This window comes from Coccinella septempunctata, chromosome 1 (assembly GCF_907165205.1).
Source record: "Coccinella septempunctata chromosome 1, icCocSept1.1, whole genome shotgun sequence".
In the NCBI taxonomy this organism is placed as follows: domain Eukaryota; kingdom Metazoa; phylum Arthropoda; class Insecta; order Coleoptera; family Coccinellidae; genus Coccinella; species Coccinella septempunctata.
In genome coordinates, this window is record NC_058189.1 from 48536300 (window position 1) to 48549575 (window position 13276).

A 13276-nucleotide genomic window follows, 5' to 3' on the forward strand; every position below is an offset into this window, starting at 1 on the left:
TTTTCTTTAAATGTTTATTGAGCAGGTGGCCAGTCATTGCACCAGTCACCAGACTGGTTTCCTCTGAAGACCTCAGAGTCGAAGGACGGTCTCTTACTGAGAAGCAAAGTAACTCTTCAACGGGGCATTTCCGCGCCTGACTCCATAGGAACTTTTCGTCTTATTTTGAGGTTCTGAATCTATATTTAAATTTATTTCCCATTAATCCTGCGACACCCTGTTTTATCAACCTAAATGATGGTCATTTAAAATCTTATGGACAGTCAAGCTGCTATCAGATCACTGAGTGCAAGTGCTTGAGTGCAGAACTACTTTCCCTCTAGGAATATCTGAAAAATTGACAAGATAGGAGGTGGGACTTATCCGGGATTCGTACCAAATTATGGTTAGAAGTTCTCTTGCATTATTTTTCCTTTATGGGACACTGCACCACTGTAGACTTAAAATAGGAGTGCCTAAACAAAATAAGTATCGTCAATGAAACCCTATGCAGGCTTTGCCTAGAGAAAGAGTACGCGACTATTACATACATAACCTCAGCCAAATATATTTGGCTGATTTTTTTCTGTTTCCAAAAATCAAATTACCTATATATAGGAATGCGGGGCTCTTCGATAAGGTTTCTCGAGTTCCAGCCATGAGCCTTTTTCCACAAATCTGTCCTGTTCAGTTCGATTAACTTTCTTCCTCAGCGCAGCACAACTCTCAGATGATATTTTAATTTACTGCTCATCATTTGGTAAGTATTGCACAACAACGCGATAATCTGAAAAACTCTCCACATCACTCTCACTCTTGATAGACCAGTTACAACGAGTTTCATGAATTTGGTGTGATAAGAACTGACTCGATCTAGCATGTCTACAGAGAGGCCTAATTTCGATTGAGTTTTTCAGGAAATTCAGGTCTTTCGCCACTAGTTGCTACGAGTTTCATGCCTGTTGAAATTGGTACAAATTGATTTATAAGATAAGGATAACTTTCAGGTATTATCCCTCTGAGACCCTCAGAGCGAGGTTAACATTCCAGGACATTTGATGACTTGAATGCACTGTACCATACTCATACTCACCTGTTTTTGATAAAGTCGATTCTTCGTAAGCCTTATGTAACATTTTCAGTGCTTCACCAAACGATTCCTTTCGCAATGCAAAATTCAAGACAGATTCTTGAAGAGGACAAATTAATGTTTTCCCTCTTAAATTTATTTCTGCGTAGCCTATGATGGATGACATTAGGGTCAAAACCTATGTGTGTGAGTATCAATTCTGACAAGATCGAGTAAGCGGGGGTTATCAGAGTTATCTATCTTTTGGTTGGGTTAAATGTGATTCGAAAGCAGAAGAATATGTGGCAAATGCCGTTCGCCTGAACTTTGTGGGAGTCAAAATTTTTTTTAGAAAGACTTTAATCATCTAATTTGCGTGTAACGGCATCATGTAAAGCTCACAGGTAAGTAAAGAGCGTATAAGACTTCCTAAACCATCATATAAACTGTGGAATGTTGTGTTCAAACACATATATTACCATATCTCTCGACTGATCAATTAATTACCGGTAGATTCGGGTGACTTGGGACAGTCCTGTAACTTAGGACAATTACCCCCCTTGCAAATTTCTTTGTTTCTTACCATTTATGAGTAAAAGGGATAAACTTATAAGATTGTGTAGCGTCTCAACTCCTGTTGAGTTTGCCGTGACCAGAGCGTTTGAATTGACGGGAAAAATTAACGAATTCAGGAAAGTAAAAGCACGTTTTTATGGCCCTTATACTTTCTAGTGTCCTATATATGTGTTTCACTTTGTGCATGTGTAATTTTTTTTCTGGGGATATTATATATGTCATGAAACAAGGTTGTTTACAAATCAAATGTCAACACGGATCTCATTCATTTATTTTGTTGTTTCATAGGGTGTCTTGGGACGATGCCGAAATATACAAGCGGCGCATTGGCAGCAGGAAATATGTCGATTTTTAGCAGAATATTATTATTCACGTTATTTCCACAAAGAAATCGCTAAAGAATGAAAGAAATCAAAGTTCCCTTGTTTTGTTTAGTTTTTTTACATTTGAGTTGGAATATTTTTACTTTCGCTGTAATAGGGGTTTATCATTTAATATCCTTACCGAATTTCAACTATATGATCACAAATTCTAATTTTTCGAAACTATACACCGTCCCAAGTCACCTATTCCATTTGAGAGTTGAGAAATCAATAGATTTTAACTTGTGTTCCAAGCCTCCCAAATCGGTGGGTGACTTGGGACAAGTATATTTTATTTATTTATGGTACACAGGGTGTCCCAAAACTAGTGAATCGAACGTCACACCACGATAGAGAAGACCAAATATTATTGAATGACACCAACATTAGTTCAACGAAAATGTACCGTTTCCGAAATAATCAGAATTTTTTTAAAACACCTAAAGTTGCCGATTTTCGAACTATTTTTCTCAATCACAGGGCCAGTTTGTGAAAAAGGATATCGATTTTAAATTATATTGAACTAAGATTATTGTTTTATCTCCCCTCTAATTGAAATTATTTTAAGTAGTTAATCGATAACCTAAGAAAATGTAAATTAAAACAATTGTTTTTTCTGCATGATTTTTATTTCTCAGAATAAACCCCCTCTATAGGGGTGATAATATGGGAGAAAAACGCTATCCTTAATCACAAATTGGCCTTGTAATTGAAAAAATAGTTCGAAAATCGGCAACTTTAGGTTAAGTTTTTTCAGAAACGGTACATTTTCGCCACAGCCGTCTATAGAGACGCCGTGTTAAAGACGGCTGTGTTTTCGCTCAACTAATGTTGGTGTCATTCGATAGTATTTGATCTACTCTATCGTGGTGTGACGTTTGATTCACTAGTTTTGGGACACCCTGTATATCCTAATTAATAGTCTGACGTCCAGTTGCAGGAAAGTCCATTAAAATTTAATACTTCATTAAAATCTTAATCCTCCATTTTCCCCTTCAAAAATGACAGTTTTAAAATTTGATGAGACATCAAATCTTAATGGACTTTCCTGCAACTGGACGTGAGTCATTCAGCATATTAGAACTTCTTTTTCAGATAAAAATAGATCACCGTTTTAAAAATATGACAAGTTGAATTCAACAATCGTCCCAAGTCACCCGAATCTACGGTGTAGTCTGCTCATTCTGATTGTAAGTTAATGTCACAGACCTATTATCCTAATAATTTAGATTTGGTCCGAAATTGTCCCCTGATATTGATTGACCGACCGTTGATAGAACATTGAAAAATATTCATTTCAAACTTCTTTCAAACAGATATTGATTCTGTTTCGGGGGATACGATAGTTACCTACCTGCTTCACTTTTATATCTTATATCTTTGATGCGTTCACTACACGGGACCTGATTCTCAATTTGTAAGTATATAAATCAAAACAATAACATATTGAATTGATGTGGCTGATGTTTGTTGAAAATATATATATAAATCAAAAAGAAACTGAATTCTCCACCTCGTGAAAATCATATTTAGTATCTAATTTGAAACAATAACTAAATTAAAATTTCAATTACCTGTCGAGTAGGCAGTCCAGACATATTTCGAAAATTTTGCTTATTACGAATAAATATCATTTAAGTAAAAAAATACACAATAATATAGAAAATTATTTTTATGGTAATACAAAATAACACTAAATTCGGTATGTACATCAAGGGATTGGCCAAGGAAAAAATTTCATTGAAATAGCTAAATGAGTATAATAACATTAAACGATTTCATTTCAAGGGGCTACGTCACACCAGCTGTAGTTTTTATTTTCTATTTTTCCTGAACGATTAGAGTAGGGTAACAGTAAATTAATACATAGTTATAGTAAATACAATGTTTAAGGAAGCGACTTCAATATATCATTATTTCAACATATGAATAACATTTTTTAGAAAAGTAGGTAGGATTTTAATTTTCATCCATTCCATAAAATTGAACTTTTATCTCATTTACGTTGATTAGTAGGAAAAACAGGTTTCGTGATTAACCCACCCCAAATATTCGAAGAAACAGTTATTTGTGCAACCAGTTGGGAAAAGCATTATATTTCGTTATGAGCGTATTTCCGAGCAACGAGCAAAGTAAGTTGCACAAAATAAAGCGAAATACGAAAAATAGTGTCTCCCGTCAACGTGTCTCAAATAATATTTTTTCCAATTTTGAATAGGATGTGGCTATATGAATTTAAATTAAGTAAAGTACCAGAACCGTCTATACAAGCGTCCATCGCAGATTCCTTTTAAATCGTCTAGTGAAGAAAATATTTTATTTTTCACTCATTTACTATGGAAGCAAAGTATCTTTTCATCACCACTATCAATATTTTACTTTTCGTAACTGGTTAAAGTTTCAAAAAGTGTCACTTTATATGTCAAAATTAGAAAAATTGCTTTATAGCACTTATTCCCTGTCAAAAATAAACTTTTCCAAAGGGAGTTTTTTTTAAATCAATTTAAGTACATACATTTAAATTAAAATTCTTCTAAAAAAATGTTTTCCAAATATAAAAATAATAATATATTGTAGAATTAGATATATATATATATATATATATATATATATCAAGTCGAACATTAGGATCACACAATAATAAATTTTAATGAACTCTTATGGAAACAAAGTAAGTTATGAGAAATTTTTTGAAATATACATAAAAAATAATATAGTAGGTATAATATCAAGTTGAATATGAGGATCCCACAGTAAAATATCATTTATAAAATTGTGAATGAATGCCTTCTGGTACAAACGAAGAATTGATTGAATACAATAGGTAAACAATTTAAAGGATTTCAGAAGTGATGAAACTCTGATTCAAGTTAAACGTGAAGGAGATGAAAATTACATTAAATCGAAATTCTCCAAATGCAATAATTACACTGTCAATCTTCAGTATTTCTTCATGTCTAATTGTCCAAAATCCAAATAATTATTAAATAATACATAAATAGATTGAATTGATTCATTTTGAGCTTATCATTTTTGTTTAATACTGATTTATTCACACGAATTTTTTGTTTTTTTGTTTCACACTTGCGATGAATATTGGAAAAATTATTTTAATTTTTAGATATGAAGTTTTGAGGTATTTTTACACACATCACATATTTTTTCCTCATTGCCACTCAATACATATTTATTGAGTACCTAGTATCTTAACAAAAAATATTATTAAAATCATTTCGTTATCACAAACAAATTTCTTCAATAAAAATATGATCACAAAACGTGTTGAGAGTAGCAGAAGCACATTATTTCAAATTTTCGCTTCTTCCTTCTATCCCAAACCTAGAACGTATTTTGGCAGTTGTATCGTATATCGTGGGATAGACCATAGCACAGACATCCTAAAATATTGTTAATAATTCAATAACGTTTTGTAATGTAGATTGATCATTTCCTTCCCATACTTGAAAGCAGACAGACAACCTTTTTCATTAAATTCGAAACCATATATATATAACGTCGTAATTGAATCATTGGAACTAAATTTAAAGTTTTTTCAGTAGAAGACAATTTAATATGGTTATGAAAACAGATATCGATTATTGTGAGTGAATAAGAATCAGGGCGGATATGGTAAAAAAAGCACACTTTTAAAAGCTGTAGATAAGCATAAATATTTACAACATTCTCATAAAAATATTTACATTATATTACATATCCTTAAATTAAATTTCTATTATATATAAGATATTTAGGTATTTATCTATGAAGACATAAGTTTGTGAGGTATTGAGGCAATATCAAAGCATAAAAATTAGGTCTAGTGAGTATAATTTTCTTCGTAAACTATCCCTAGGTATCATTTTCCCAATAACACTCTCTTGACAGAATTAGGTAAGAAACGGCTGAAAAAATCTATAACTTAATAAAGCTACCAGTTAAGTCTGCGGTGAAATGCACAACATTGTAAAGAATGCCTGAATCTACAACCAGTACAACATACTGCATTCCTAAAATTAAATGCCGTATCTACAGTTGTCGGTAAAACAAGAAAATTTAGGTCGAAGCTTTTCCATAGCCTTCTTTAGCCATAGCTAAAAAATGTGTTATGCTTTGGATATAAGGAAGAATTTTACGAAATTGGTAAAGAGATTAATTAGGTACCCTGCCAGGAATCCAATAGGACAAAAATGTCAAAAATAAAATTTTTGTAGATACGGCATCTGTTTTTAGGACGGCAAAATTATATTAGAATCCTCAACCATTCTGGTTGTAAACTCAAGACAGATGTATATAAAGCTGCATAGCCGAATGTATTTTTGTCAATAGCAAATTAATGTTTTTCATGCTAGGCCTGTTAAAAGTATTTAATCAGGTTGACGAGTTGTGATTCGAAATGAAGAAGATCTACCTATTGAACAATTCCATGATAATCCGAAAGGCGAAAATGTATACAAATGGAATGATTTTGTAAGAATTTAAAATGATTTCTTTGCATTAAAATAAATGATTCTTTATTCACCATCACCAAGGTTTGATGTAAAATTAATAATACATCCAATATCGGATCGGATAACCTCTATTAGCAGTTATGAGAAGGAAAATCACTCCAGAAGTTTTTCCTGATACTTATTAAAATTTAATTTTGCACAAATCCCAAAAAGCGTGCGACCAATGAAAAAGAGCACATAAAAAGAGTTAGTTCCATACACCTTACCTAACATTCTGAAGATTTGCTGTACATATAAGTCCTCACACCACGCTGGAGAAGAATTAAGTAATTAATAATAATAAGTTTGATGTAGTATCGGCGAATTCAATAGATCAGATGTTTATGGTCAAAAGTTGAATTTCGTAAAACCAGCTTCAACGTAACTAGAATATCAATGTCTTAATTCTAGTTGACCAGACAAACAACAAAGTAAATTTTGCGATTCCCAAGTACCTATAATTAATAATTATTAGGTATATAACTTTTTCAATTTCAAAAGAAAATTCTGAAATAAATAGAATTACCTGCATAAAATTTGACGAAGTTAGAATATTTTCTATACTTTGTAGAGATATCAATACAGAGAAATGGTAGATTACGACTGATCGACAATTCTTCGAAGAAACGAAGTACTAATGAGAATTTATCAAGACGTGTTTTCGTTTTTCCTACTTTTTCCCAAGAGACCCTAACATTTCTAGAATCATTTTTCGAAGAATTGTTTTTGGGATATCAAGGATAGAGAGTGAAGAGATAAAGAAAAATATATTCCGAATATATAGTCCGAATGCAGGGGAATAGAAAGGTAAAAAAGTTTACTGTGACTATGAACATTTAGAATCGACCATAAACATCATTAATTATAATGGTATAATGGATAACATATACCAAGATGATTATGTGAAACCTCAACCGAATAAGCAAGAACAAAGAGCAAAATTAAACTTACGAAACAGATATTGTGTTATAAATCCATTCTTTCCAGCTAACGTTCGATGTCGCATCTATCCTTGATTCTATGCCTTCGCATAAATTTTTTTTATCATGCGATCTTCCAGATTTCAAATCGCATAAAATTTTCTTTTTGCACGAGGTGTCACAGCTGGGTCTCACAGGACTGGCTTTGTAATAGTATCTACGAGAACATTATATTTCAAATAAAACCAAGAAAACATACCACACACGTTGTCGACGAATAATTTATTTTCATATCTGACGATGCATATATAGGGTGTTTCCAAATTAGACGTGAACCTTTGAGGAGGTGTTATTATCACTCATTTGCTGTCGTTTGAGCCATATTTGTTGATAACCAAAAATCAACAGTTTCCGAGATATTTGAGTTCTTGTGTTTTTCAAAACATTTCTCACCTTTACTTCATTATTCGTCAATTTTTGCTACGTTGACCAAAAGTTCGATCTTGATCCCTTTTGATTACTCATTCAATATTTCATATTGGACATTAAAAGGGTTATTTATAAAAAAATCTGCTAAAACGAAAACTATAGTGAGTGCATTCTAACGAAAACTTTTTTAGCGAATGAAGATCGAAGGAAGTTTTTAAAATAATTTATTCATGTTTTTCAATTATGGAATTCGAAAGTTGCAGGCAAATTGATATTAGAAATTGATTTTTCTATTCTTCATATACCAAATTTCAAATCATACTAATTCTTTTTCAAAATCTAATACAGAATAGTTTCGCTTTTTTCATACGTATCATATCTTTTTCTAATGAAAATAATCCAAAATTATAATCAAACTTGATCAACGTAGAAAAAATTGACGAAAAATGAAGTAAGGTGAGAAATTTTTTGAAAAACACAAGATCTCAAATATCTCGGAAACTGTTGATTTTTGGTTAAAAATAAATTTGGCTCAAACGACAGCAAATGAGTGAAACTAACACCTCCTGCAAAGTTCACGTCTAATTTGGAAAGACCCTGTATAATAACTAGGTAGGTATAGGTAATACTGAAAAGCGTATATTGATCTTCTTTTCAACGGAAACTTTTCTGAACATTCACGTGAATATTCATACAGATAATTGAGTATACTCACTTGTAAAATAGTTCAAAAAGTTTGGGATCGTTACTCATTTTTACTACCAAATCGTCCCAGTCTTGAGGCCTTAAACTGTCCATTCCAAAGGCCTGCCTAGCACTGTATAATTTGAACCATATAGGATAACCGTACAAATTAGCTTCCCTCAGATTCATCGTCCACGTTTCATGATCAATGACACCCTTCAATAAAAAATAAAAATTTCAGTGAGATATCGAAAAACCATATTTTTTCATTAATTTTCTTTTTGATTTGAAGTATTCACCCTGGTAGTATGATCGTGATCTCCATCAACGTAATATATTCTGTATCCTGGATTCAAATCATAATATGGAGATACCGAAGGACCAACATAAGCAATACTAGATGCTCTACCTGAAATTGAAATAATGGTTTATAGACGAATAAAGACGGTAATCATCAATGTGATCATAGTACATTATTTAAAGTTATTATGTTGACTATGATATGTTTATCGAATGAGACGAAGTCGAGTTTACTAAATAATCTGGGTAGCCATAATATACGAGAATACTAAATTTGACCATGATTATTTCTGAAATAATCATAATTTTTATATTAACAATTTTGGACGTTTTGAATTGAATAAGCAAGGTAGTTTTTAATTTTGATTCCGCACGATTTTGGAAAAGTACTACTTTTCCGTCCATGCTTGTGGAAAGTAATACTTTCGAAACGCCAGTAGGAAAATAAATTTACTATATTCGTCAATCAAGCGTTGATTCCCCGATCATGAATTGTGGAATTCGAAAGTGGCAGGCAAATTGATTTTATTAATTGACTATGCTTTTCAAATTATACTAATTCTCTTTCAACATCTATTACAACATACTTTTGCTTTTTTCATTTTTTCATACATATTATATCCTTTTCTGATGAAAATAATCTAAAATTATAATATAATCATATTTGGTCAACGTAGAAAAAATTGGCGAAAAATGAAGTACCAAGGTGAGAAATCTTTCAAAAATCACACGCACTCGAATAACTCTTAAACTTTTGGTTTTCCGTTATCAATAAATATCAATAAATATGGCTCAAACGACAGCAAATGAGTCATACTAACATGTCCTCCAAGGTTCGCACGTCTAATTTGGAAACACCCTGTATATTGAGCTATCCAATGAATTGATTTGAATTTATTACACTAGGTGTTATATTTTATTAGAACCGGGTGAAAAAATATTCAAAGTTTTTTTGTTACCAGTTTTAAGTTTGGATACTCACTCAAATCCTTATGATCATAAAATACTTCGAATTCGTCATAATGCGTATGGCCGAAGAACTGAGCAGTGATGGTCGATTCATATCTGCTGATTATGGAATAATAATTTCTGGACCACACCTTCAGACAGTCAGAATGCCCTGGGGGAATGTGACCTATCACGTGAACTTTTTCACCGTTGAATTCTGCAGATTGAAGTTCATAAATGAACCACTGCAGTTCAGTTGCTGGGTCGGTACTATTCAGCAAGAGCCACCTGAAGAAAATAAATGAGTTTTTTACGTAATAATGGCAAAAACAGGTTACTTTGACTATATATGTGTATGTCGGATATACCAAATATCAGATATTGTCAAAGTATTTGGAAATAAAGATTGTGTTTATTATTCATATTCATTTAGTTTTCCTTTAATTAAAAAAAAAATGGATGTATTCCTCTTTGAGACAACTAGTTTGCCTACTCTACAGTTTAAACTGAAAACTGAATTTCACGATTTTACTAACATGAGTTATTCTCATGGTAGTGAAAATCATTCATGTATGTCAGTTTTTAGTGGGTATAATTATGGATTTTCATCAAGTAGGTATGGGCCACATCAATTCAATACTACAGTTTATTCATAATTTGTGAGTACAGGGTGGGCAAAATTGGTGAGACCTGAACTACAACTTTTTCAACCCAACGAGAAAAAGGAAAATGCATGGCATATTACGATCGTCTTTTTTTGATAAACTAATGATGCCATCAACTGCATTACTCTATCTTCTTTTGTTTTCGAGTTATAGGCCAAAATTCAAATTTCAAATTTGGTTATTACGTATCTCCGTTTCTCTTTGTGCTAGGATGTTGAAATGAAAACATTATAGAGACACTTTTTTGATAGCAATCCATTGGCGTACTATGATTTTTTCCAATAGGTATTATTGCAGAGCTATAACATAAAGATGTATTTTTTCTAATGAAAACAGTAGTTTAAAATGACTTAAAGAGGCTGAGGGCAATATATGATACATTTCTGAAACGGGAAAAAATTGCGATTTTTTATAAGTTATTTTAAACTACTGTTTTCATACAAAAAAACACAACTTTATGTTATAGCTCATCAAATAAACCTGTTGGAAAAAATCATTGTGCGCCACTGGATTGCCATCAAAAAAGTATCTACATAATGTTTTTATTTCAACATCTTAGCATAAACAGAAACGGAGATAATGAGCAAAGTTGAAATCGCCAAAATTTCAATTTTGGCCTATAACTCGAAAACAAAAAAAGATAGTGGAATGCAGTTGATGGCATTATGAGTTTCTCGAAAAAAGACGAGCGTAATGTGCCATTCATTTTCTCTATCTCGTTGGGTTAAAGAATTTTGTAGTTCAGGTATCACCAATTATGCCCACCCTGTACATTTCTTATATTAGCGTTTAAATATAATTGAAAACTGATTAGGTACTGAATAGTTTAACAGGAATTCATTCGTAACAAGAGGTAGGCATATTTCATAGTGAGTACAGAAACTTGTCATCAAAATTGTAGCAACTGCAAATTGTAGGTACATTTGAGTTATGTGAACAATTTAAAAGTAGTAGTTAGAGATAGAGATACCTTTTACTGTTTTGATCGATATTACCGAAAAACAAGTTGACGAAACTATTCCTGACAAAATTTCTTCACTAATTATTCACCTTAAAAGAAAATGTTCAATTTCAATGAGTAGATTCACATAAAGAAGAAGAAGAAGAAGTTTCACTTATTATCAATAATAGAAATTAATTCAGATGCGTGACATTGATCTTAATATCAACAAATGTTACGATCCAAGTTCAACTAGCCAACGCACTAAAAAGAAGAGGAAGAATGCATGCTGACCATTATTTCGGTCTTATTTGACGTCATCAGGAGCAATACAATTTCCATCAGCATGTACTAATGCTTATGCTCCCTAATATCTACTGGTATTAAATTTGGGTCCGTTAATCTGCGCCATGAGAACTGATGAGGTCAAATAAGACCGAAAACATGGTCGACATCATCTACTACTCTTTCTCGATGGAATTGAATTTCTGTTGGTATCCCGAATAATGTGTTGTCTAGTTCGATTTGATCGATAAATTTGTTCATTATATCAATGGATGTTTATGCATCTGAATCATTTCGATGATTATCTACTTTCCGACTTAGTATGAAAATATCATTTGATTCACTCACCAATCTTTATTGTTACAGTAGTTCATATTCAATGAAATAAGTCTGAATCCAGGTCTCACTAATACTGAATAAAAAGCACCCCTTCTGACAGTGTTACTGACTGAGCTAGGCAACCATTTACGCCACTGGACATCTAATTCATCGTATAGCCAAGCTATGGAAATATTCGGTGCATCTATGAATGGAGGTGGAAAACTGGAAGATATTTAATTTAATATTCCTTATCCAAGAAATGAAAATAATTGAAGGGCGACATAATTTAATCAAAGCTCATTCTTTGCCATGAATGTTAATTAATACTTTTAACGGCATGCAGACAATTATTGAATTCTGGAAAAAGTACCCCATCGAGCAGGACTCGAACCTACGAACCCTGATTGCCTATGAGGCGCTCTGCCATTGAGCTACCGAGGAGACCTTGCAAAGTCTTTTGCAAGTGCCTGCTCCCTCCAGAATTAAGATGTTATGGTGAGTATGCAGAGTTACTATATAAGAAGTAACACCTAAGATAGGGACCATTATAATTGACAGATGGCATGCACGTGTTTGCCATTTGCCCATGAGATTGGTCCCTTTCTTAGGTATTAGTTCTTAGTAACTCCGCCTAAACTCACCATTAGTATTAAGAATCATTTCTTCCGAACGGTGGCGTTCGAAGCGAGAGAAAAGTCAGAAGGTGGAGAAGAGCAACATTTGTTTCCAATGATCATTAGGATTCAATTAATCATCGCCCGTAATTAAGTTAACATTTTTTAATATTTGTTATTAGAGAAGAACATATTGTGTAACATATTCACCTGTTAACTGGGGCAGATTCATGATTTCCAAGGGCAGGAAAAATTGGAATATTAGGAAAGGTTGCATACATCTGCTTGACTGTTTCCTTGATTATCTTCAGATTTTCATCTTTCGTTTGGTTCCATATATCGTGAGGTGGTAAATCACCAGTCCATAATATATAATCGATATCCTACGATTGAAAAACAAAAGTCCAAAACACCTTCCATATATCCTACTTTCTGTTCAAATTTGCTCAATTTCGAATAAAGTGATTTGTTCCTCGTTTTCTCGAATTATTTCCACTGAACTTAGTATGTATACGAATTCGGAATAATAACAAGATCTTTTAAAATACGAAAATATACAGTGTTCATTCAAATTAAAAAAAGTTATATCAAAAATAACAGATAAAATTTTCTGGTAACTTGGAGAAGAATTTGTGGATTTTTTTTTTCTTTGAGGAAAAGATCAGGAATTTTGCAGTGACCCCCAAGGGGGGGACCC

At 32.5% G+C, this 13276-nt stretch overlaps 1 protein-coding gene across 7 annotated transcripts in view; it reads right to left on the reverse strand.

Moving 5' to 3' along the window:
* Positions 1-4937: 4937 nt before the first annotated feature.
* LOC123315804 (sphingomyelin phosphodiesterase) overlaps positions 4938-13276 on the reverse strand; it is a 33488-nt gene continuing 25149 nt past the window's right edge. For 3 of the 7 annotated variants that reach the window (XM_044901671.1, XM_044901666.1, XM_044901709.1), the window contains 7 exons: positions 12790-12962; positions 11993-12187; positions 9789-10042; positions 8806-8915; positions 8538-8722; positions 7425-7610; positions 4938-5384 (listed from right to left, as the gene is read on the reverse strand). In XM_044901671.1, coding sequence (XP_044757606.1) covers positions 5315-5384; positions 7425-7610; positions 8538-8722; positions 8806-8915; positions 9789-10042; positions 11993-12187; positions 12790-12962 — 1173 coding nt within the window. In that variant the 3' untranslated portion in view covers positions 4938-5314. Of the gene's footprint in view, positions 5385-5631; positions 5889-6700; positions 6746-7420; positions 7611-8537; positions 8723-8805; positions 8916-9788; positions 10043-11992; positions 12188-12789; positions 12963-13276 lie in introns of those variants that run through there. The other 4 variants (XM_044901696.1, XM_044901687.1, XM_044901679.1 and 1 more) reach the window with 4 other exon arrangements.